At 34.8% G+C, this 21,621-nt stretch overlaps 2 protein-coding genes across 4 annotated transcripts in view; both read left to right on the top strand.

Moving 5' to 3' along the window:
• The window catches only part of LOC136028808 (diphthine methyl ester synthase-like), a 29,890-nt gene extending 15,887 nt beyond the window's left edge, over positions 1-14,003 (top strand). The window contains exons 4-5 of the mRNA XM_065706714.1: positions 4,666-4,803; positions 13,762-14,003. Of these exons, the coding sequence (XP_065562786.1) occupies positions 4,666-4,803; positions 13,762-13,982 (359 nt within the window). The 3' untranslated portion in view covers positions 13,983-14,003. The remainder of the gene's footprint in view (positions 1-4,665; positions 4,804-13,761) is intronic.
• A 3,203-nt stretch (positions 14,004-17,206) lies between these two features.
• The window catches only part of LOC136028806 (vacuolar protein sorting-associated protein 54-like), a 109,723-nt gene continuing 105,308 nt past the window's right edge, over positions 17,207-21,621 (top strand). Inside the window, exon 1 of one of the 3 annotated variants that reach the window (XM_065706711.1) lies at positions 17,207-17,348. The gene's annotated coding sequence lies outside the window, so the exon portion shown is untranslated. The other 2 variants (XM_065706712.1, XM_065706713.1) reach the window with 2 other exon arrangements.

Genomic DNA, 21,621 nt, shown 5'->3' with positions numbered 1-21,621 from the left:
TTATATAATACACATGTGGTAAAACAAAACAAAAATATCGATATTCATAGATCTTCATTATCCTCTAAATCATAAACTCTAAGAAACTCAGTTGTAACACAGTTACCACAACTTGTTCCCTTGTAAGGTCCACACTCCCAGGTGCATTTTATGCCATTTCTTTTGCAAGTGCGTCGAATATTGGAGTGGTCAGTTTTGCAGTTACTGTGAAAAACTGCAAGGAGAGAGTTGGGTGCAGCGGGAAGCTCATCAAAAGTAGGACGAAATAATGCATTCTGAATTAACTGAGCAGGGTCTAGATTACTTCCCATGGTTTTCCATGAACCAACTTGCTAATAAATTCCAAATGAGGGGAAGCTGCAAGCATCACTAGTGTGAGGGAGAACTTTAGACTCAACATACGAAGCAGATTCTGTAACTTTCTCGATGAATTTGAGATGCAACGGGTTGAGGGTTGATATTGAGCCTGGACACATATACAAAAGCATCATTGCTTTCTCCCCAGCCACTAATATATCGTGCTTGGGGGATAGTGGGCCCATAAAGACTTTCGTAGATCCATAAAACGCGATATTTTTTTTATCAGAAGCTGTAGTCCGGCTGGCTTCCCAATGCCATAGAACCGAGAAGTTGAATCGCACCTAAGGAAAGCGGGGACATACAGGATTGTGCTGCATATACGAGATCCAAGTTTGAGATTTGTTGCATTTATAGCCCAAGTTCGATTCCTTAGATTCCAGCTCGAGAGGTAGATCGCTTGGCTACTTGTTTGTGCGTGATAACACAAGAGTATAAGCAGATCTGTGTCGTCTCCAACCAGGACAGTAGAAATAGAAGAAGCGGATTGAACTGCAGTTAAAACAATAAGAAGATCTGCGCCACCTTTTTCTTGGTATTCCCGACACCTATTTTTGGTCAGGTATTCACTGATCATGGATATAATTGTTTTCTTACTATTAAAGTTGCTTAGGAGCACTTCTTTCTTTTAGAACAGACCATATTCCTGCTAAAATTGATCTGCGGGTACGATCATGTCCCTTTTCATCTCATATGCGTGACGCCTTTGATTGAAGGTGCTTGGTCGTATCCGTCGAAAACCACAGACGTTTTTTGCAACCCGTAATTTAGTGCAACTTAGCCACCATACTTCTGGCAGATAATATCACGATTTGAGTTTTTATCCCAAGGGATTCGCTGAAGTAGTGCCTCACCATCGAGAACTATATGCTTGTCACTGAGATCCCTGACGAAGTCTTCAGTTTTCGGCTGCTACTCTCAACTAGACGCCACATCACATCGGTGAGGGCAGGTTTATTGGCTAATCAGGGAAGTCCATTTGCTTCAAAAAGTGACGAAGGCGGTGAACATAATTCATACTTGAAGTATGATTCCAAATCATCGTCGCTTTTTCCAGCAAGTGTCACCAGTTGCTGAAACATTAATGCTGGATCAATGGCAACTGACTGTCCGTTAATAACTGGTGCATCTTTATTAGCATACGGCCAAAGATTTTTCTTGAATTCGTACGTATTGACGTTTTCCCCTTGTCATGCTATCCATGATTTCTTGTCCAACAAAGATAGTTGTGTCGACGTTGAATTATTCATCGGTTGTAACTCCAGAAGTAATGTTTCGCAAGCTCAAATCTTCAGAGAAAGGGGTATTCTCAGCAAGAAAGCAAAGCCGCTTGCTAGTGTCATGGTTTTCGCGTTCAATCCTTGACTCTCTAACTTCTTTTATTGTTACCTCGTCTCGTATTGGACCTAAGGAAAATATGCATCGACGAAGTAATTACACTACAATTGCACTAGGCTTCCTTAATCGTCTAGCTTCATTCGCCGAGACTGTACCTTTTTCTCCCAAAATGACCTTCCCTGACTCTTCCAGTATTTCTTCTTTGCAAATAATACAATTCGTATTGACAATTTCAAGTTTAAAAGTTGTTTAAAAGTAGTTTGCTATACATATACACCGTTCAACCTAAAAAGATAAATGAAATGTTTAATTTATGTTCAAATAAAGCTGAGTTTCATAATCACCGTGATCTTGTACCCTTGGCTTTTCTAGAAATCAATTTTGTTTTTGTTCGCCTTTATATGGAAGCACGATTTCACTTCCTCAAAATCACCCTCAGCCACAAAACACCTAATTTTTAGTTTTACGTTCAAATAAAGGCTATTTTCATAATTATCTGATCTATTACCCTATTCTAGGACATCAATTTTGTCGTTTTGTGCCTTTATATGGAAACACGAGTTTCACCTAAAAATCAACCTCTATCTCAAAAAACCTTTCTTTTAGTTTTACGTTCAAATAAAGATGATTTTCATAATCACCGTGATCGCATGCCCTATTCTAGACATCAATTTTTTTGTTGTACGCCTTTACATGGAAGCACAAACTTCACCTCCTTAAAATCAGCCTCAAAAAAGCCTAAGGTTTAATTTTACACTCAAATAAAAGTAATTTTCATGATTACCGCGATCGATACCCTATTCTAAAGATCAATTTTATTGTTGTACGCTTGTATATGGAAAAACGAGATTCGCCCCTTCAAAATCAACCTCAACAAAAAAAAACATATTTGTGGAGGAGGTAGATGAGCAAACTTTGCATATTTGAAATCGGCGTATTTTTCTTAGCCTGGTAGTCAAAGAAGCGTTTCTTTTGCAATTTGTTTTGGGTCAAACCGTTCACTTCCTGGACTACTCCAAAAAGCTACTTTAAAAGCTTTATCTTCAGAAACATAACAGACATGCGTTTATTTTTTGTTTTTTGTGTTTTTCCCCCAGGGATGATCGAATCGCTCAATCGAACGAAATTAAAAGTTCTAGTGCCCTTTTTAAGTGACAAAAAAGATTGGAGGACAACTAGGCTTCCTCTCCAGCCCCTTTTTACTAAAATCGCCCGCTAAAAATTTTTAGATAGCCATTTTGTTTATCATAATTGAAAGACCCAAGAACTATGCCTTTGGATATAAAATTTATTTCAGCATCTCGCTTAACCTTCGCTCAAAGCTCCTATATAACCTTACAGAAACATTTGTGAAATAGGTAGATGAGTATATTTGGAATCGGCGTATTTTTCTTAGTCTGGTAGTCGAATAATTATTTCTTTTGCAGTTTGTTTTGGGTCAAACCGTTCCCTTCCTGGACTACTTACATATAGCTGGTTAAGGGAGAAATTCGTTTTATGTGAAATAATTGTGTGTAAATTTGCGTAAAAAACAAATAAGATGGAATTAAAAAGGTTTGTATTTCTGTAGCACTTCTCACTTAATTAAATCTATGTATTACGGAGTTAGACCTGTAGCTAATCAGAGGCTTCTGGAGTCAGGTCCCCTCGCAAAATTGTTGTCTTTCGTGCCTTGTCACGTCAAAAAAAGTCAGACTTTCGCAAAAATATAAAAAAAAGCTTATAAAGTTACAAACTTTCACAAAAAATTAAAAAAGTCAACATCAATTGAACCTATGTCAAAATTCTCCGATATTCGAGAATTAACGTTTCCTTTTAAAAACTACTGTTTCTAAAATAAAATAAACTCCTGTTCATTTTTGCTTTATTGAAAAGTGTATGTGTTATAACAATATGCTTTAATTTTTCAAAAAATCGACAAAAAATAAAAGATAAATCACTAAAATAATCAAAATAATTGGAATGAACTAAGGAAAATAAACTGAATATTTAATATTTAATGCTTTTAATTCCGGGATACTTCAGCAATTGCAAACTGATTTAACTGTAATTTTTTTTAATGTTTATAAATATTTAAAGATATATTTATAATGTTTTTAGTTTCCTCGCTTCTTTTTTATTATTCCGTATATGACCTAACTGAATACAAAACTCCTTTTTATCGTTTCCTACCCCACTTTTTACAAATTCCGTATTATACTGAAGGACAGTGGACCCCACCCTAGATATTTATTTGCCCGTTCCAAGGACACAATTTCCTTGTTGAAACTAGGTACGTGCCCTTCATGCGCTCAAAGTTAACTTTTGTGAAATTTTACTTCCGTCAAGTTCTCATTTATTGGGATGTTTCTTTTAAACTTCTTTAGCCAGGATCTTATGTGCATCAATCATAAACTTATATTTGAAACATTGTAAAACTTTGTCAAAATTGAAGCGTTAGACCGATTTTATAGCCGACAAATCTGGGTTTCATTTTGTTCGTACATCACGTCTGTCAGTCCCTCTTAAATTTTTTTTTTCATATTCAAATCTAGATTTTTAACGTGTAAAATAGCCGACATGCTCCTCCTCATTAATTAATATTATATAAAAATTAATTTTATTAAATGTGCGGACTAATTTCTTTTCCTGTCTAAAAATATTATTCTCGAAATCGTGTAAGTCAGAATAGAAGGTTCAGTTCTTGGTTGAGACGGTTTGGTTCTTGGTTGAGACGGTTTGGTTCTCGGTTGATACATGGAAAACCTTCCATAACTTTTTATTTTTATAAAAATACTTTTTGGATAATACAATCCTTTACCTCATCTCTCCCTTCCCAATTCTGAACCTGAGTTTCAACAACAGCTCGAATTTTACTTCTATGTACAATTTCTCACTTTGAAATTGGTAACAGATGAATAACGAATTTTCCTTAAGATGGATGGGTCTTTCCCCGCTTGAGTTCTGTCCTCATGTAAATTAATCTTTCAGATATAAAAGTGAAGGAGCAAAGTGAAGAAAATTTAGTAAGAGGAAGAAAAATATACGAGCCTCCCCGTTTTATGACCGTATCTCAAGCTTCAAAGCAGGTTTTGTCTTCACTGGACGTCAGCGATGAAGCTACCAAGGGTATGTTCTTTATTTTTATTTCCTATTTAATGTACTTAATTATTGCTTTGTTACCTGACTTGGTTACACCAAATCAGGATTTGATTGGCGCGCTTTTTCAGGTTTTTTTGCCATTGCACCTTACCCTGATGAATGCCCTGACGAGACTAGGCTGGGCATAAAAGGTTGTAGCTTTTCCGGTGCTCTGAAATGGTTCGGGGTCTCTGTTCTGTCCTAAGCTTCTTCCTCTCTCACCATTTCCGAAAGGGAAATCTTGCTTGCATGGCCTCATAGTAGCCTCAGGGTGGACGAGTTTACCTAACCAGAACCGTGATTGCAAACAGCACTGTAGATTGGCTTCGAAGAGTTGTGTCCCTCGGGAAAATTATAGCCTAGTAAACAACACTGCATTTGCACGGGATTTATATTAACGGATCATTCTTCTGGGTTTTGTTTTCTTTTGATGGCCTTTTTAGGTTGAAAAACTTCTTCATAGTAGTATAAGGCTGCCTCCTCATAGTAGTTAAATTTTTAAGGCATGAATACATAATACGTCGGAGGTAATAAGGCATGAGATTGCTTGTGCAGGATTTCAACTCGTGTTGATAGAAGAGCATCACCAAGTGGAAAATCAAGTTTTGATCAAGATTGGCTCAGCATTGCACAAAGCTCCAACTCATAATGGAGGTCCCAGGAACTTTTTGCCGTCTGGGTCTAAGCCGACTTAAGCGTTTGGTGTGGACTTGAGAAGATGTATTGTTCCTTTTCCTGCACTTGTTTAGGACCCTTCACTTTTCTTGAGGCCACAATAATTTCAATGATTTAAACATTATGAAAGTTGGAATGTTACAACGTTAATCGTATTGACATTTTGATTGTTGAATGCAGATGTTTTGAACAGGACTAAAATTTGACATTGTAGAAGATCGATGCCTTAAGTTTAGGAAAATAGTTTGTGGAGCATCAGATCGCGTCTTAGTTAGAAACGTTTGAGATGTAGCTAGGAATATTAGTGAAAATGCTTTAATTTTAGTACAGAGGAGGAGGGGCTGTAAAAGAAATATTTGAGTGATAGATCATATAAAAATAAGAGAAATGTAAGGAAAATTAAGAAAGCATTAGAAGATGAATTAAGAAGTATGACGTTGAGGCCATTGGTAAAGCTGCCGAAGGCCAGAAGATGAAGCCAAACGACATGATAGTAATATATTTATATTTGTATAATAGTATATGATTGGGCATAAAAGGTTGTAGCTTTTCCGGTGCTCTGAAATGGTTCGGGGTCTCTGTTCTGTCCTAAGCTTCTTCCTCTCCCACCATTTCCGAAAGGGAAATCTTGCTTGCATGGCCTCATAGTAGCGTCAGCGTGGACGAGTTTACCTAACCAGAACCGTGATTGCAAACAGCACTGTAGATTGGCTTCGAAGAGTTGTGTCCCCCGGGAAAATTATAGCCTAGTAAACAACACTGCATTTGCACGGGATTTAGATTAACGGATCATTCTTCTGGGTTTTGTTTTCTTTTGATGGCCTTTTTAGGTTGAAAAACTTCTTCATAGTAGTATAAGGCTGCCTCCTCATAGTAGTTAAATTTTTAAGGCATGAATACATAATACGTCGGAGGTAATAAGGCATGAGATTGCTTGTGCAGGATTTCAACTCGTGTTGATAGAAGAGCATCACCAAGTGTGGAAAATCAAGTTTTGATCAAGATTGGCTCAGCATTGCACAAAGCTCCAACTCATAATGGAGGTCCCAGGAACTTTTTGCCGTCTGGGTCTAAGCCGACTTAAGCGTTTGGTGTGGACTTGAGAAGATGTATTGTTCCTTTTCCTGCACTTGTTTAGGACCCTTTACTTTTCTTGAGGCCACAATAATTTCAATGATTTAAATATTATGAAACTTGGAATGTTACAACGTTAATCGTATTGACATTTTGATTGTTGAATGCAGATGTTTTGAACAGGACTAAAATTAGACATTGTAGAAGATCGATGCCTTAAGTTTAGGAAAATAGTTTGTGGAGCATCAGATCGCGTCTTAGTTAGAAACGTTTGAGATGTAGCTAGGAATATTAGTGAAAATGCTTTAATTTTAGTACAGAGGAGGAGGGGCTGTAAAAGAAATATTTGAGTGATAGATCATATAAAAATAAGAGAAATGTAAGGAAAATTAAGAAAGCATTAGAAGATGAATTAAGAAGTATGACGTTGAGGCCATTGGTAAAGCTGCCGAAGGCCAGAAGATGAAGCCAAACGACATGATAGTAATATATTTATATTTGTATAATAGTATATGATTATATAACTTATATATAAGTATATAAATATATAATTTATATATAAATATATAATTTATATATAAATATATTATATTTATATAATATATTATATAATAGTAATATATTTTACTGGCATTTCCAAAATTGCGATGGGACAGTCAGTATACGCTTATCCTTGCTAAAAACAGGAACATGGTCACAATTAGTGACAAGGAAAGAGTTAAAGAAAGATACCCAGAACATTTTGAGAATATGCTAAACCGAGACAAAGTTACAAAGAAAATCATAAAATGGTTTGTGTCTTGTGACACTTGCTTTTGGTGTAGACTTGAGAAGATGTATCATTCCTTAGCCTGCTCTTGTTTAGGACCTTTTACTATTCTTGAGTCCACAATAATCTCAATTGTGGCCGCTTATTTGTCTATGAGTCCAGGTGACTTGGTGGTCATCCTTCAATCCTAAAACTCGGTCGTCTGCCTGAGACTCTAGGTGGGAGGGCCTCTTCGACCGCCTAGAGTCTCGGGCGGTAATTATACCCGGTAATTGTAGAGGTATTAACTTGGTTTTTGTAGAAAGCAAATTCTTAACATCTTTAAAATTAGAGAAGCTGAAGAGAAAGTTTTAGGAGAAGAGCAGAGTCTTTTTAGGAAGGGGAGAAGATGTGTCAACTAAGTTTTCACTCTTAGATTAATGCTTGAGAAATGCCTGAGTCATCAGATGTTTTAGTCATCAATCTTGTAAATTATGACCAAGTCTTTGATTCTGCTGATATAAGAGCTTTAGGTGATGTCCTATCCTTGCATGGTATACCAGTAAAGTATTTAGTGCTGCGTTTGCTGCGTTTAAGCTAGAAACTGATATAAGTAGCTGGTATCGTATTGAGTAAGGAGTTAAGCCGGGTGGGTTGCCTTCTACCCCTATTGATATGGATCATTTTGATGGACAAGAGCATGAAAAAGCATGGGATCAAATGGGGAAGTGAAAGTCATCTTGACTTAGATCATGCGATGATTTGAGTATCCTAGATGAAAATGTTGGCAAATGAATGAATTTCTAGAGGTTTTGAGAGTTTAGGGTGCAAGTATAAGTTTGAAAATAAATGTTACGAAGAATAAGTCACTAAGACTATGAATAACTGAAGATGAAAAGGTGACGATGGGTAACGAGAAGATCAAGTAGACAGATTCACTTATCTAGATAGATAGTAGTAAGAAAGATGATGGATGTTTTGGAAATGTTAAAAGTAGTATTTTCCCAGGCACAGGATGGTTTTTCATAGTTGAAAAAAGTTTGCAAGAATAGTTAAATATGCATGCGAACCTAGATTTGAATGACCGCGGTAAAGAGCGATGTGGACACAATGTCTTTTTTCTTTCTTTTTTTTTGTCTTAGACAAGGGCACTTCGTATCGAAGGAGTTGTCGTAGATGCTTCCAAAAGGGCTTATACAATTTGGAATTGAAAGGGATAGTGCCCTTTTTGGTATTCGAAATGTTTGGAGGGCAACTAGCGCCCTCCCACGCCCAACATTTCTCCAAACATCCAATCGAAATTTTGAGATATCCATTTTGTTCAGCGTATTGAAAGATATGGAAATTATATCTTTGAGGATGTCAAGATTGACAGCGGTCAAATAGGGTTCTCTATCATGGGCAATCCAGAAGATGGAAGAGGACTCGTTTGATGTCTTTCCAGATAAATTTTCTTCAAATTGTTTTTACCCGTATTACTGACTGTATTGGAAACTGCACGAAAAATGAGGTTCTTAACCCGCTTTCTAGGGCTATGATAAGAGAAAGGTTAAGATGGCAAGGGCACGTTTTGTGGATGAACGAAGACAAATTGTCGAAGATCGTCCTTTTTTCCCAACCATGTACGGTCGAACAGAAAGCAGGTCGTCCTTGAATGGGGTGGTAGGAGGTCACAAGGAAAGATTTAAGGGGAATTCGAACTGTTTTGGATCAGGATTTAATATATTGGGAATTAAGAGGAGCGTGCGTAGCTGTTCTGGCCTCAGGCTGAGTGGTGCTGCAGCGAATGGTCATTTGTAGAAGTAGTAATAGCACCTTTATTATTTTCTTTCAAATAAAGAAAAGTAAAAAAGAATGTTTTCTAATTTTAATGCTATGATTGTGTTGTATTGTCTGTTGTCTATTTTATTCCACATAGGAATATAGTTAAACTTGTAAAAATCCTTTTGATACAAATTTTCTTTTTATTTCACTGGCTCAAATTTGTAACAAGAAAATCAATCAGGTGATCATATCAACTCTGAGATAGGGTTTCACTCTAGTTCGTAGAATGGAAACTGATTGGGAGCAACTATTTCAAGAATGATTTGGTAGGTAAAAAACAAGAGATCTTCCTGTCCTTCGACTATGTCTAGTATGGTGTGTTTCCTTGGCTTTGTACTTCAAGTATAGGAACCAGAGTCCTATACTCACTAAAGGGAAGGATGAAGAAGCATTAAATGGGTAAGGAAAAAATAAAGATGAATAACGAAAGGATGACAATCGAAGAATAATAGGGCCAAAAACGAAGAGCTGGCAAACGGAATAATGATAAAACGTAAAAAATAGTAAATGGATGATTACCGAAAACTGTGGAATAATCAATGAATAAGAAGGGAACGTGATTTCAGTGATTAATAATTGCTAAACCTATTTTTCTATTCTTTGATAGTGATAATTGTCTTTGACGTTTTTTGATTTTATCAAAGAGAACGTAACTCTATTCTCGTCAGAGTAACGAATAAAAACGTAAAAAACAAACTGGGTATAATTGTTGTTCCTGTTTGGATTATCAAGCAGAGGGTTTTGCATAATCTCTTCGTTGTAGACAATGTAAAATATTACCTGTAGTAGAAAAGAAAAGGCTGAAGTATCTTCTAGCCCATTATTAAACTCAATTTTTTTTTTTAATTTTTACATTCTACTTTTACATGCTATTTTTTACAGTAATCTACTTTTACATTCTCCATATATTCATTCTTAATAAAAAGGGTGTCAACACTCGAGTAATCGTCCAAAATCGTTCAATGCATTCCTCACTCACATTCAAGAGAGCCTTGGATCAAAACTTCGTAGTGACAACCTGCATGTAAAGAATGACCCTTATCAATACACCGGATAGACCTGTATCATAGACCTTATCAATAGATCGAATAGACCTTTATCATAGACCTTATCAATAGACCGAATAGCCCTTTATCATAAACCTTATCAATAGAAACCGAAACTAATAAACGAATTTTTGACTATAGAACAAGAAACAACAAAATATAATGTTTAGATGAGTATTGATTCAGAGTTCAAAGGGAACGCGGCTGTCTTAAATTGGATACTTAATTAAAATTAATTAACTTAATTAAGATACTTAATTAACATTATCAAAGCAGTAAGCTTTTTCAGTTAATTTTAATCCCTGTGAAGCTAGTTAGATTTTGCAATATTTGGCAAGGATTATAGTTAATATCCTATAATAAAACATTGTTCAGCATTACAATGAGAGATATTACTATGAGAATAATTACCGAATTATTTTGACAGATTAATTACTTTTGACAATTTCACTAAAAAGCGAGCAGAATAGAGGAGATTTTATGTTGTAAGAGCCATCTACCTCCCAGGTGTGTGTCTCCCTTAGTGCGGGAATAGGTAGCAGAAATCTACGCTGGGTCTAGTATAATTGCTGGGTCAGAGAAGTCTTAAGTTTTTTTTTCTATTGCTACAAAAACAGGGAATTTTTTCTTCGATTATTAAACCTAAAAATTAATCGGTATTTCTTCTTTACATGGAGAACGAATTACCTAAACCTAAAATGTGACTGAATTATTAATAGCATAGGAAATGAGGATCATTTATCCTCAAGCGGCATTCAGTCCTGGTGTAGCTGTAAAGTTAGGTCACATTTTTTAAAAGTTATTATTATTTTAAAGTTAAAAAGTGTTTAAGTGCGTTATTTTTTTAAAGTTAGGTCAATAAACTTTTTTTTAAAGTTTATTGCTATCATTTCCGATGGCATGATGTAGTGATCTTGTGGAAAACCGGTTGTTAACTGTAAATTGGGCTGAACAATAATTCGGCCTCAGAAGACAGATTTTTATAGCTGTAGCCATAAATTATAGCTGTAGCTGTATTGGCCAGATAAATTGGCCAATAATTTGGCCAGAAGACAGATCTTTATAGCTGTAGCGCTGGATTTTTAGTTTTTGTTTTAGGTTATCACAAAAATAACATGATTCTTCTCTGCTCATTCTTAATAATTCTGAACTTATATTCCTATGATTTAGATTTTATTTTAAATTGTTGTTTAAATAATACGAATTTCTATTGAAGAAATTCATAGAATGTTATTTTCATATCATTCCTCTTTGTATTTATGCATTTAAATTACACTGTAAGGAAAATATGATTAATCTATTGTGATAAACCTATCTAAGGTTGTTCAGTTTGTGAAGTATTTTTGTAGGGTTTGCCGCCAGTTTAATTTTGACTATTTTATGTTCTTTCATCATAGTCACTAAACTCTGTGTGACTTATCAAAGTTTGCTCGTTCCAAGGAACACTGGTAAATTGAGAAAACACTGGGATTTTCTTCTTAAAGATTTGGTAAATTGCCTTAGACTCCACTAGAATATTGCTAATGAATCTGAAAAACCAAATATAAACATGGATCTGTAATTTCTTTATGGATCTGTAATAAAGAAATTTTGGATCTGTAATTTCGTAAATCACCATGTATTGAAATTTTCCTAGTGCATGCGAGAAATTGTGTTCAAGAATTGAGTGAATAGCTAGTTGTTAAAAATATGCTGCAACTGCAAGCCAATAGATGCGCTAACTGCAAACCAAAAGTTTCAAAAAGTGCTGTTTTGAAACCAAATAATAATTAACATTAAAAATAAACTGTGACTTAATGGTGTTTTTTTGCTGTGGGGCAATTGGTGTCTTTTTTTTTCCTTTTTTTTTTTTTTCAGAAGTGGATACAAAATTTGTCTTCTTCTTTTGAGGATTGAAGACGGATGGGCGGAAGTCCCTGACGAAAGATCTGCCTCTACCATTTTCGCTTCTTTTTTTGTCCGCTAGCTGACAATACCCTTATTTTTCTAGATAGAATAAATCTATGTAAGGTTGTTGAGATTGTTCTCAGTTGGTGAAGTATTTCTGTAGGGTTTGCCGTCAGTTTAATTTTGACCTTTTATGTTCTTTCATGATAGTCACTAAACTCTGTATGACTTATCAAACTGTGCTCGTTCCAAGGAACACTGGTAAATTAAGAAAACACAGGGATTTTCTTCTTAAATATTTGGCAAATTGGCTTGATTCAAACTTACTCAAGGAATTATATAAACCCAATGAAATGGGGATCGACTCGCTTCGACTTTTCAACCAGAGATAGCATTTAAAATTTCTTAGAAAAGGTCTTTACACTTTCTCATCCTTCCTTAAAATGAATTTTTGCTAATAGTAAGCTAATAATCATCCGCTTTTTTACTTTTGACGTTTAAATTCAACAAGTATATTTTGGTTCAGATTTTCTTCGCAGTTGTACTCGCCAGTATCCTTAAAATTTATTCTTATGACCTCTTCCTATTCCATTCATGTAGTTCCTGCTTCTTGTTTTGGCCCCAGGTAGATGGCCAAAAAACATTATTTTTGGTAGCCGAGCATCCCTCATCCATAGAATGTGCATTTTGAACTTTCATTATGTTTGTAGATGAGGAGTTTTTCTATCTTTATAGTATATACTTATAGATATAGTATGTATCTTTATAGTACATACTATACTACATATAGTATGTACTTTTTTCTAGTTGTGTATTGGCTGACAGCGCAAAAACTGTCGTATCCTTTCACACTCTCCTATCCTGTCCCTTAATACATTTTGAAGGAATACCATATAACTGACCGTGGTTTGTTTCTGATTTAGAAAAATAGCCAGTTGAGAATCCTCAAAATGCGTCCTTTGACATACTGTTAACGATTCCCCTCGATGTTGGAGTGGTAATTAGTTAATTAGGTAATTAGTCTTGTAAACATTTTATGCTGGTTGTTTTCGAAAATTGGTTTGTGTAGAGTTTTTCTTTCAGATCTCCGCTTTGTCATTAAGTGGGATTCTAATAAATTCATCAATTAATTGACATACCAAGTCTTATATATTTCAAATTTTTTCATGGCAGAATCTTCTTTTTGACGTTGAATACCTAGAGATTACTTTCAGAAGTAGGCTATTGACAATCCATCTAGGACAAAACGAACATCTGAATATTGTCGCTTTGATGGCAGGGGCCATAAGAAAATTAGCGAAACGAAGGATGTGAAGGTTACAGGGATTGAACGAGGAGAAATAAAACAAAAAGTTTTGGGCAGACTGGGGTGAAGGAAGGCCTCACGGAACTTCTTTGGCGTCATGAAGCTTGGTGCTACGATAAGTTGTTAATACTAGTAAAAGAATATGTTTTTTGAAAACTAGTTGCGAAACCAGCCGTAGACCCACTATTCAAGATTTATTTATTTTATATTTAGTATGTGCGCTGTAATCTTCTCCATAATTTATTCTATAACTCTTATTCCAGAAATGCTGAGTCCTACTAGTAACTCTTAATCCTCCTATATTCTCTCTTATTCCTCCTATATTCTCTCTTATTCCTCCATATTATAGTCCTCCTATAATTCTTATTCTATAACTCTTATTCCAGAAATGTTGAGTCCTAAAACACTTTGTATTGGACTGTCTCGTGTTGGAACTGACAATCAGCAGATTTTGGTTTCAACCTTGGAAGAAATTGGTGATTGCGACCTAGGGGCGCCTCTGCATTCATTAGTTATCGTTGGAGGGGTCCATCCGCTTGAAGTTGAATATCTTCAGTACTATTCTGCAAAAGGAATTAATGTTGAAAAGTTGGCTGATAAAATTTAGCAATAAACTTATTGTGCTCGATGTTTCTTATTTTACTTCTTTTTTTTAGTCTTTTTTTACAACCTGTGTGAAATGCGTTGAATTTTCACTAAGTTTGGGTTGATATTCAAAATATGAGAAGTTGCAATCCTGTAATGGTTACCTATACTCTGTGTTTTAATTTTATTGATAAATGGTTATTGGAGCATTTCCATCTATTCTAAATGCTAACATAAAAAATCAATGTATTAATATTTCATATTGGCAATATTATAGCTGATAAATTTCAGAACTCTAGAGGAACAGTTATTCGATATTTAAGGCAGAGAGACACAAACTTACAATCGCATAAACTTTGTGGATTGTCCAAAGTAGTTCCCTATTTTAAAAATATTGTATATTAGAAATATTGTACTTTATTTACTTTTGAATTTTTTAAGATTATTTTACATATAAATCAATATCAGGGAAGTCGAGACCAGTTGTCGAGAAGGCCCAGCAGCAATGCTTCAGGAACGGTTTATACTATTAAGTTGAAACTTTCAGCGTGTATTGAGAGGGATGTTGAAAAGAACAAAAGGTACTATGTGCATACTGTTACTAATGCTATTACTACTGCTATAACTGTTGCTACTATTGAAGCTGGTTTTATAGTGAGTCTTGTGGTGAAGCTTTCAAGAAATATTTGGGTTGAACTAAACCAAAACTAACTATCAGCATGTATATTCTCAAAAGCATATAACAGCAATATTTCAGGAAAGGCTTATATTATTAAGTTGGAACTCTTAGACTATGTTGTGGCGAATTTTGAACAAGCAAAAGTTACTAATAAAACTAATAAAACAAAAGTTACTAATAAAACTACTACTATGGTCGCTGGGACTAATGAGGCTAAGCGTATTAAGATGAAACTTTTAGGGAATGTTTTTTGGGGGGGGGTTGTGTTTTCAAGTAAACAAACAAAAATAGATGCATTCAGGTTTTCAAAAGGGTATATAAGAAATATCATAGGCTGTGCAGCACTACCATAGAAACTATTAAATAAGCTCTTTCGACTGGAAATTAGAATGTCTTTTGTCTTTTTTAAGAGTCAGATTCATTGAAGGACAAGTACCGCCCTCTCAAGCCCAATAATTCCCCAAATACATTCAATCAAAATTTTGAAAAAGTCATTCTGTTCAGCATAGTTGAAAGGTCTAGTAACTATGTCGCTGGGATGTTAAGAGATGTCACACTTGGGACGTTAGGTTGCCAAATGGATGTATGAGCAATTCTCAGGAATAGCCTAGAGTATTAAGTTGACACTTTCAGGACGTGTTGAGTGGGACGTTGAAGTAACAAAAAGACACTGCGCATACTGCTGCTCTTACTACTGCTGCTACTTCTTCTACTATTACTATTTTAACTACGACTACAACGACCGAGGCTAAGGGTAGGAAGTTGCAACTTTCAGGGAATATTTAGTGAGATAATTGAATATCTAGGGGGCTATTGCTATATTGACTACTCAGACGACTACTATTAGTACCATTGGAGCTGGAAGGTATGACAGTGAAATTCTCAGAGGACTTTAAAGAGGATAGTGAACTAAATTGAAACACGCTATATGGATGCAGGTTATTAAGAGGCTTTAGCAGCCGTATCTCAGGAACAGTTTAGAGTATTAAGTTGAAATTTTCCCTGCATGTTAGAGGAAATTTTGAACCAACCAAAATGTACTATAAGTATAGTACCTCTACTACTACTATTATTACTACTATTAAAGCTAAAAGAATTTAGGAGACATTTTCAGAAAGTCTTGTGGATATGTTAAATTAATTTCAATACGCTGTATGTATGCTGGCTGTCCAATTGCCATATGAGCAGTATATAAAGAATGGCTTAGAGTATTAGTTCTGATTCAGATTTTAACCACTCTTTTGATTCCTTTTATGATTTAGTTAAAGAAGGAATCCTGGAAATTTGCAATCGGGGTCCAGCGCCCCATACTTCGAAAAGGATAGCACCACTGAATCCATGGATGACTTCAGGTCTCCATAAAAGCTGGAAAAGGAAAAAATATTTGAGTTTTTAGAAACTCAATGTTCTTTGGAAGCATTGCGGTATGAGTAAATGGCTGTGAATTCTTTTTTTTTTTTCTTAATCATTTTGCACTCCGCTGTTTACATTATTGTATTAGTGGGTCAGTATTAGTTAAACTAATGGTATTGTTAATTATTTTTATTATGTGTAGTTTTTCCATTTTGATCAACAGCAGATTTTAAAAACAAATAGCGGAACATATACCTTAAATTAATTTTATGTCAACAATTTCCGCTACCATTTAGCATCTTACGGGGAAAACAAGATGTAACCCTTAAATGTACTATTAGGTAGCATGTCCAATTCTGCAATACTGAGTTGGTGTAGCACAGAAATTACTAAAAATCCAGCGGGTAGCTTTTCTTTTACCACATTTATTGTTTACAGTAGTATCAAGAGGCGCTTGATCCAGCCATTTTCGTTTAAGGTTTTCAAAATAGAACTAAACAAATGAAGTTACAGAAAAACGGGTGCAATACTTTAAAACAAAGTAGTGGAAAAAAATATTTTGCAAAAAAACAACAAAAAACACAGAAGTGTTGACTTGGTTGACCAACAGAATGATGTGCTTTCTTTTTATTATTTACTTTTGTTTATGGTACTTACTTCGAAAATCGCTGCAACCGTTAAATTTCAATGTTGCGCATATAATTATTTCTCTTTCAAAATTTCCACTTAAATGTGTCCCGAGAAGTGTATTTGCAAGGATGAAAATTATAGAATCGTTCTGTATGCCATTTTGTCCAAGAAAACAGTGATGAATGTCATATGTCATATGGCTTAGAGCACAATAACTAATGGAATACGCTTCAATCTAGCTTATCTCACTTTGGAACGGGAACTGGCCCTCTTCATTCGCGCCATATAATTTTTTTTCATAAATGGAGCTCTTCGGCCTGTTTGAAAATTACGAGAAATGCGGTTTCCAGCTCCACTTTCCATTACCTGTCTGAATTTTCTCTCCAAAAAAGCGGAAAGCGTTTCGAAATCGTGAAAAACGGAAAGAAAAGTTATTACTGTCCATCTTCGATTTTGGAAACACATGAAAAGTGATTCCAGGTCTGCTTTCAAAGTCCCGAAAGTCCTCCTTGTGTGTTGACGCCGTGGAATTAAAATTCTGTAATTGTAGCTAGATGTCAGGCTATTTCAAGTATCTTGTTGAAATAGACAAAATTCATAGTCAGATATCTATAGACGCCAACAAAAGAAGATTTTCGTAGAAGCTACAGAATTGTATGGAGGTTGTGCGATAGAGTCTCCAAATAATCAAACAATAACAACATAGCCTATCAATTGTTGAAAGAAGTAAGAGAATAACGTAAGGTTATGTCAAAATCTGGGTAGGCTATCTTATACCAAGACCATCCTTGTAAGTTAAGTAAATGTGCAGTGCAGCAACTCTCACAATGGAGACAAGCTAAAACAGAAATTGAGTTATTCTAGATTCCCAATATTATTTATTTAGCCTATAATTATTTAAGTTGTTTTTGTACCAATTCACCCTGCCCTATTGGTTCCATATAGGCCTACAGCTTTAGAATATGTAAGACAATCAGATTTAAAAACACTAAAATGCTTAAGCCTACCTTATGGGCTGGCTGACTGTGCAGCATATTCACATTAATCAAATTATCATGTTTCCTTCCTATTAGGTTTACACCTGCAATTTGTTTAAAATATTTTTGTCTACTGTTCAACATAATCACTCAAACCAAACTGGATATCATGAATCTACACAGCATCACCAGTATTACAATAGACCAAAATTGTAAAAACAATTAACAAATATATAAGGCTACTAGGGCTCTGCATTTCTCTACTCAGTATATATGACATCCATGCTAATAACTAACATATGGATAAAATTAGCTTTGGCTACTACATCATTCCTTTTTGTATGCTCTTTCCAAATATAATAATCAATTTAGGGTAAGAATATTTAACTGCTAAATAATTATAAATTTACTATCATACAGTCTAGAATTTGGATTGTTTCACCATTGAATATGTCAACATTTTCTTGACAAGTATATGATTAGCTTGAATATTTTAACTAGGCTATATGCAACATTCACAATTTCAGGTAGAATTCTGGTTTAGCTACTTTTCAGTTTCTTGGAGGGGTTAGGTTAAGAAAATGAAACTTTTAGTAATGAGTTTTTGGCCTTTTGGGCCAAAAACATACTGAGAAGGTATTACCAACTTTCATGATGACCCTCCTCTGATATATAATCCATAATTAACATAAGCCAAGCTCCTCTAGGCTTGGCTTATGCTAAAATGGTTAGCATTGAGCTCCTACAGATGACAGTAGTAAAGCATAATCATAATCAGTTAGTATATTAATCCAAAAGGTAAGGAATAGGACATTATCAACATTTGTTCCACATTTCAATGACAAATAAGAGAATCAGAATTTCAATTACATGCCAGAAATAAAAATTAAAACAACTAAATGATTCATGGAGCAGATCCCTCTCTACCAAATTGTATAGCCAAACTATAACTGATTTGACCAACCTAGTTATAGTATAAATATAATTATAAAAAGCACTAAGACTTATTTTCTTTTTCAATGATTTCTTTTTTATTCAGGAAATCATATTCACTGTGTATATTCAATGATTCCATTTCTGTGCTATTTGCAAATGTAATGGTTGTATTTGTTTCCACTTTTGGAAGTTTTAAAACATGAGAATCTAATCTTGAACTGATAGATTTTAGGAAGTAAAAGCACCTTAAATATGAGGGAATAAACCTACCTGAGCAAACATGGTGAAACAGGAAGCATAGAACATGTTTCAGTTTTGCCATGAAATAGGGTCAAATTTTTTACCTGATGATTCAAATGCAGTGTCTTTGGAGAAAATATTAATATATTATTAAGTGCTATGGACCCCTAATTTTCTTGTTTTCCTTATGTTTGAAGTGAGCATGAATTAAATAAAAAAATAATATCTGCTCAAAGTAAAGAGAGCAAATTTGACACTTAAAATGAGATTTCAAACAGTTTTAAAGCTACTTAATAAGTTTTAGTTTTTTCAAAATTATGGGTGGGGGGGGGCAATTCACCCCCCTCCTCAACAACACCACTGGATTTTGGGTATAACTTCCTAATATTGGACAAGTATTTCTTTTGAAATATATTGTTCCCAGACATGGACAAAAGGCTCCTAATCTTGGACATGATGTGTAGCCCAGAGGTTCAGGTAATTGGGATTGGCTCATAGTTAGGGCTAGACTAATTGGGATTGACTGATTACTATCTTTATACATTTGTTCTTTAATAATTAAATTTAGACAAACATCATCCCTACAGCTTAGTCTATTTAAATACAACTAATCTGCTTTACTTCACTGGTTTTAGGTTAAATATGTCCAAATTGAGTCTGTCTATGATTTAGATACTTTGTTGTAACTTTCAGATACCATGACCAAGATTGGGCTGCATTTTTCATTTTTAGGTTGAAGCTTCTTATGTATGTCCTTGATTAGGCTCCATTATTGACTATCAGTGCATTTAAAATATTCAGCATAGTTTTCAGCAAAAATATTCAAGCTAATCACATTCTTATTCTAAGCTTGGATAAATATACAGATTAGTGGCTCTCCAGTAGTTAACATGCTAAAATAAAAATAGAGGCATCTTTAGATTACTAATTAGTACTCTTTTTATTGTTACATTTCCATATGGTTGAAGAGGTTTCATATAGTCAGAGGGTATTCCATAACTTAAGTAGAGAAAAGATGAACCCACAACCAAATATTTTTTGTATGCTCTTTCCAAGTATATTAATCAACTCAGTCAAAGGTTGGATTTAAAGCTTTTAAGTTTGCCTGTAATTGACATAAAAATGTACATTGAAAACATACCATATGGTACATACAATTACTCACTAAAAACTAGTAAAATATAGCAAATTAGTAAAATATAACAAATGAAATAATTTATCCAAAAATTATTGAATATTACACATATAATGGCAGAAATAGAAAAAAAAGGAGTGGGTAAAGACATTTCCCAAGCTTATGAAATTTTGAAAATAATGAAGACATACTCTTAAATCTTTCCTTTTGACATCCTCCCACCCCAGCCAAGGGCAACCTCCTTTTTGTTTAGTCATTGACAGTTGGCCATAAAGGACAATCTTTGGTAATCTGTCATCCTTCACCTTTAAAACATGCCCTAGCCATCTCAATGTTCCTCTCATTATAGCCCTAAAAAGTGGAATTGACCCATACTTTTCATACAGCTTACTGTTTGAAATAGTTAGTTGGGTACCCAAAACCATTTGTAGGCAGTTTCTGTGAAAAACAAAAAGCAAATATTTTGATGTCTTTTGGAGTGTCCATGCTTTAGAGCCATATTTTACCACAGGTATCACTGTAGCTTTCAATATTCTAATCTTGGTTCTCTGACTTATATTCATAGTCTTCCAAACTGTCTCAACTGTGAAAAAATACCATGGGCCTTGTCTATTCTACTTTTAGCATCTTCACTGCAACTACTGTCCTTGCTAATAATACCACTTAGGTAAATTAAGCTACCCACTTGATTGATCCTTTTGTTACCCAACATCACCTTTTCATCTTCACTTATTCCTAGTCTTAGCAACTTAGTCTTCTTAACATTAATTTTAAAACCTATTCTAGCACCATGAACTCACAAAAATTTTCCTCACTCATTCCTCATCAATCATTTTCCTCACACTTTCATCTAGGATGCATTTAAATAGGAAGTTCCTAATTTTCAACAGCGGAGACTAGGTCTTGGTAGGCCTCTCTTGCACCTGGGTGGAGGTATTTGGCGATTCTCTTGTCTTTTCCTTATTGATATTTTATGGAATTCCAACCAGGAAACCCAGCTCAGGGCCCTAGGTGGTGTTGTGATGCTGAGACACTGTCAAACTCTTCCCATATCCAAGCCCTATATGATCCCCCATCAAGAAAAAACAATATGGAACCTTGCCATCTCTACATCATCCTTTTCCGGAAAAGTTACCTGAAAAATGATGGTCTACCTCTGACATGAGAATGGCCCTTGCAATTTGAAAAGTAATTTTTCCACAAATAAAAGTGAATTTTAAAATCCATCAAAATGGTCATCATCTATCAAGGCTTTTCATCAAAATGGATCCTTAGATTTATGCTTTACATCTGCAGTTGCTGCAAAGCAAATTTTGTAAAAAATCAAACAAATTGTTGTTTCATGATTTTTGGTTACTGTTGTATTAGCAGCAAATGACAGTTTGCAGAAGGGCAAGGACAAATAAGACTTTTGTTTTGTCATTTACAGATCATTCCTTGAATGAATTCTGGACAGCCATAATTGAGCCCTAGAGACCCACTTTTGGTCCTTCAAGCATGTAAACCAGAACATTTGCACTATACAATGTTCATCTATAAATCTATCTATGAAGATTGTTTTAAGTGTACCATCTATATAATTTATGTTAATTTATGTTATTTATTCCCATTGTACTGCAAGTTAATTTTTTTACCTTGAAAGCTATCATTTTTATTTAAGTGTTTTGAAATTTTGGTCTGATGCCATGTAGAGCTGGATATGCACAAAGGG

Source organism: Artemia franciscana, chromosome 7, assembly GCF_032884065.1.
Source record: "Artemia franciscana chromosome 7, ASM3288406v1, whole genome shotgun sequence".
NCBI classification, from domain to species: Eukaryota; Metazoa; Arthropoda; class Branchiopoda; order Anostraca; family Artemiidae; genus Artemia; species Artemia franciscana.
Note: the sequence above shows the minus strand (reverse complement) of the source record. Positions and strands in the feature narration are given on the sequence as shown.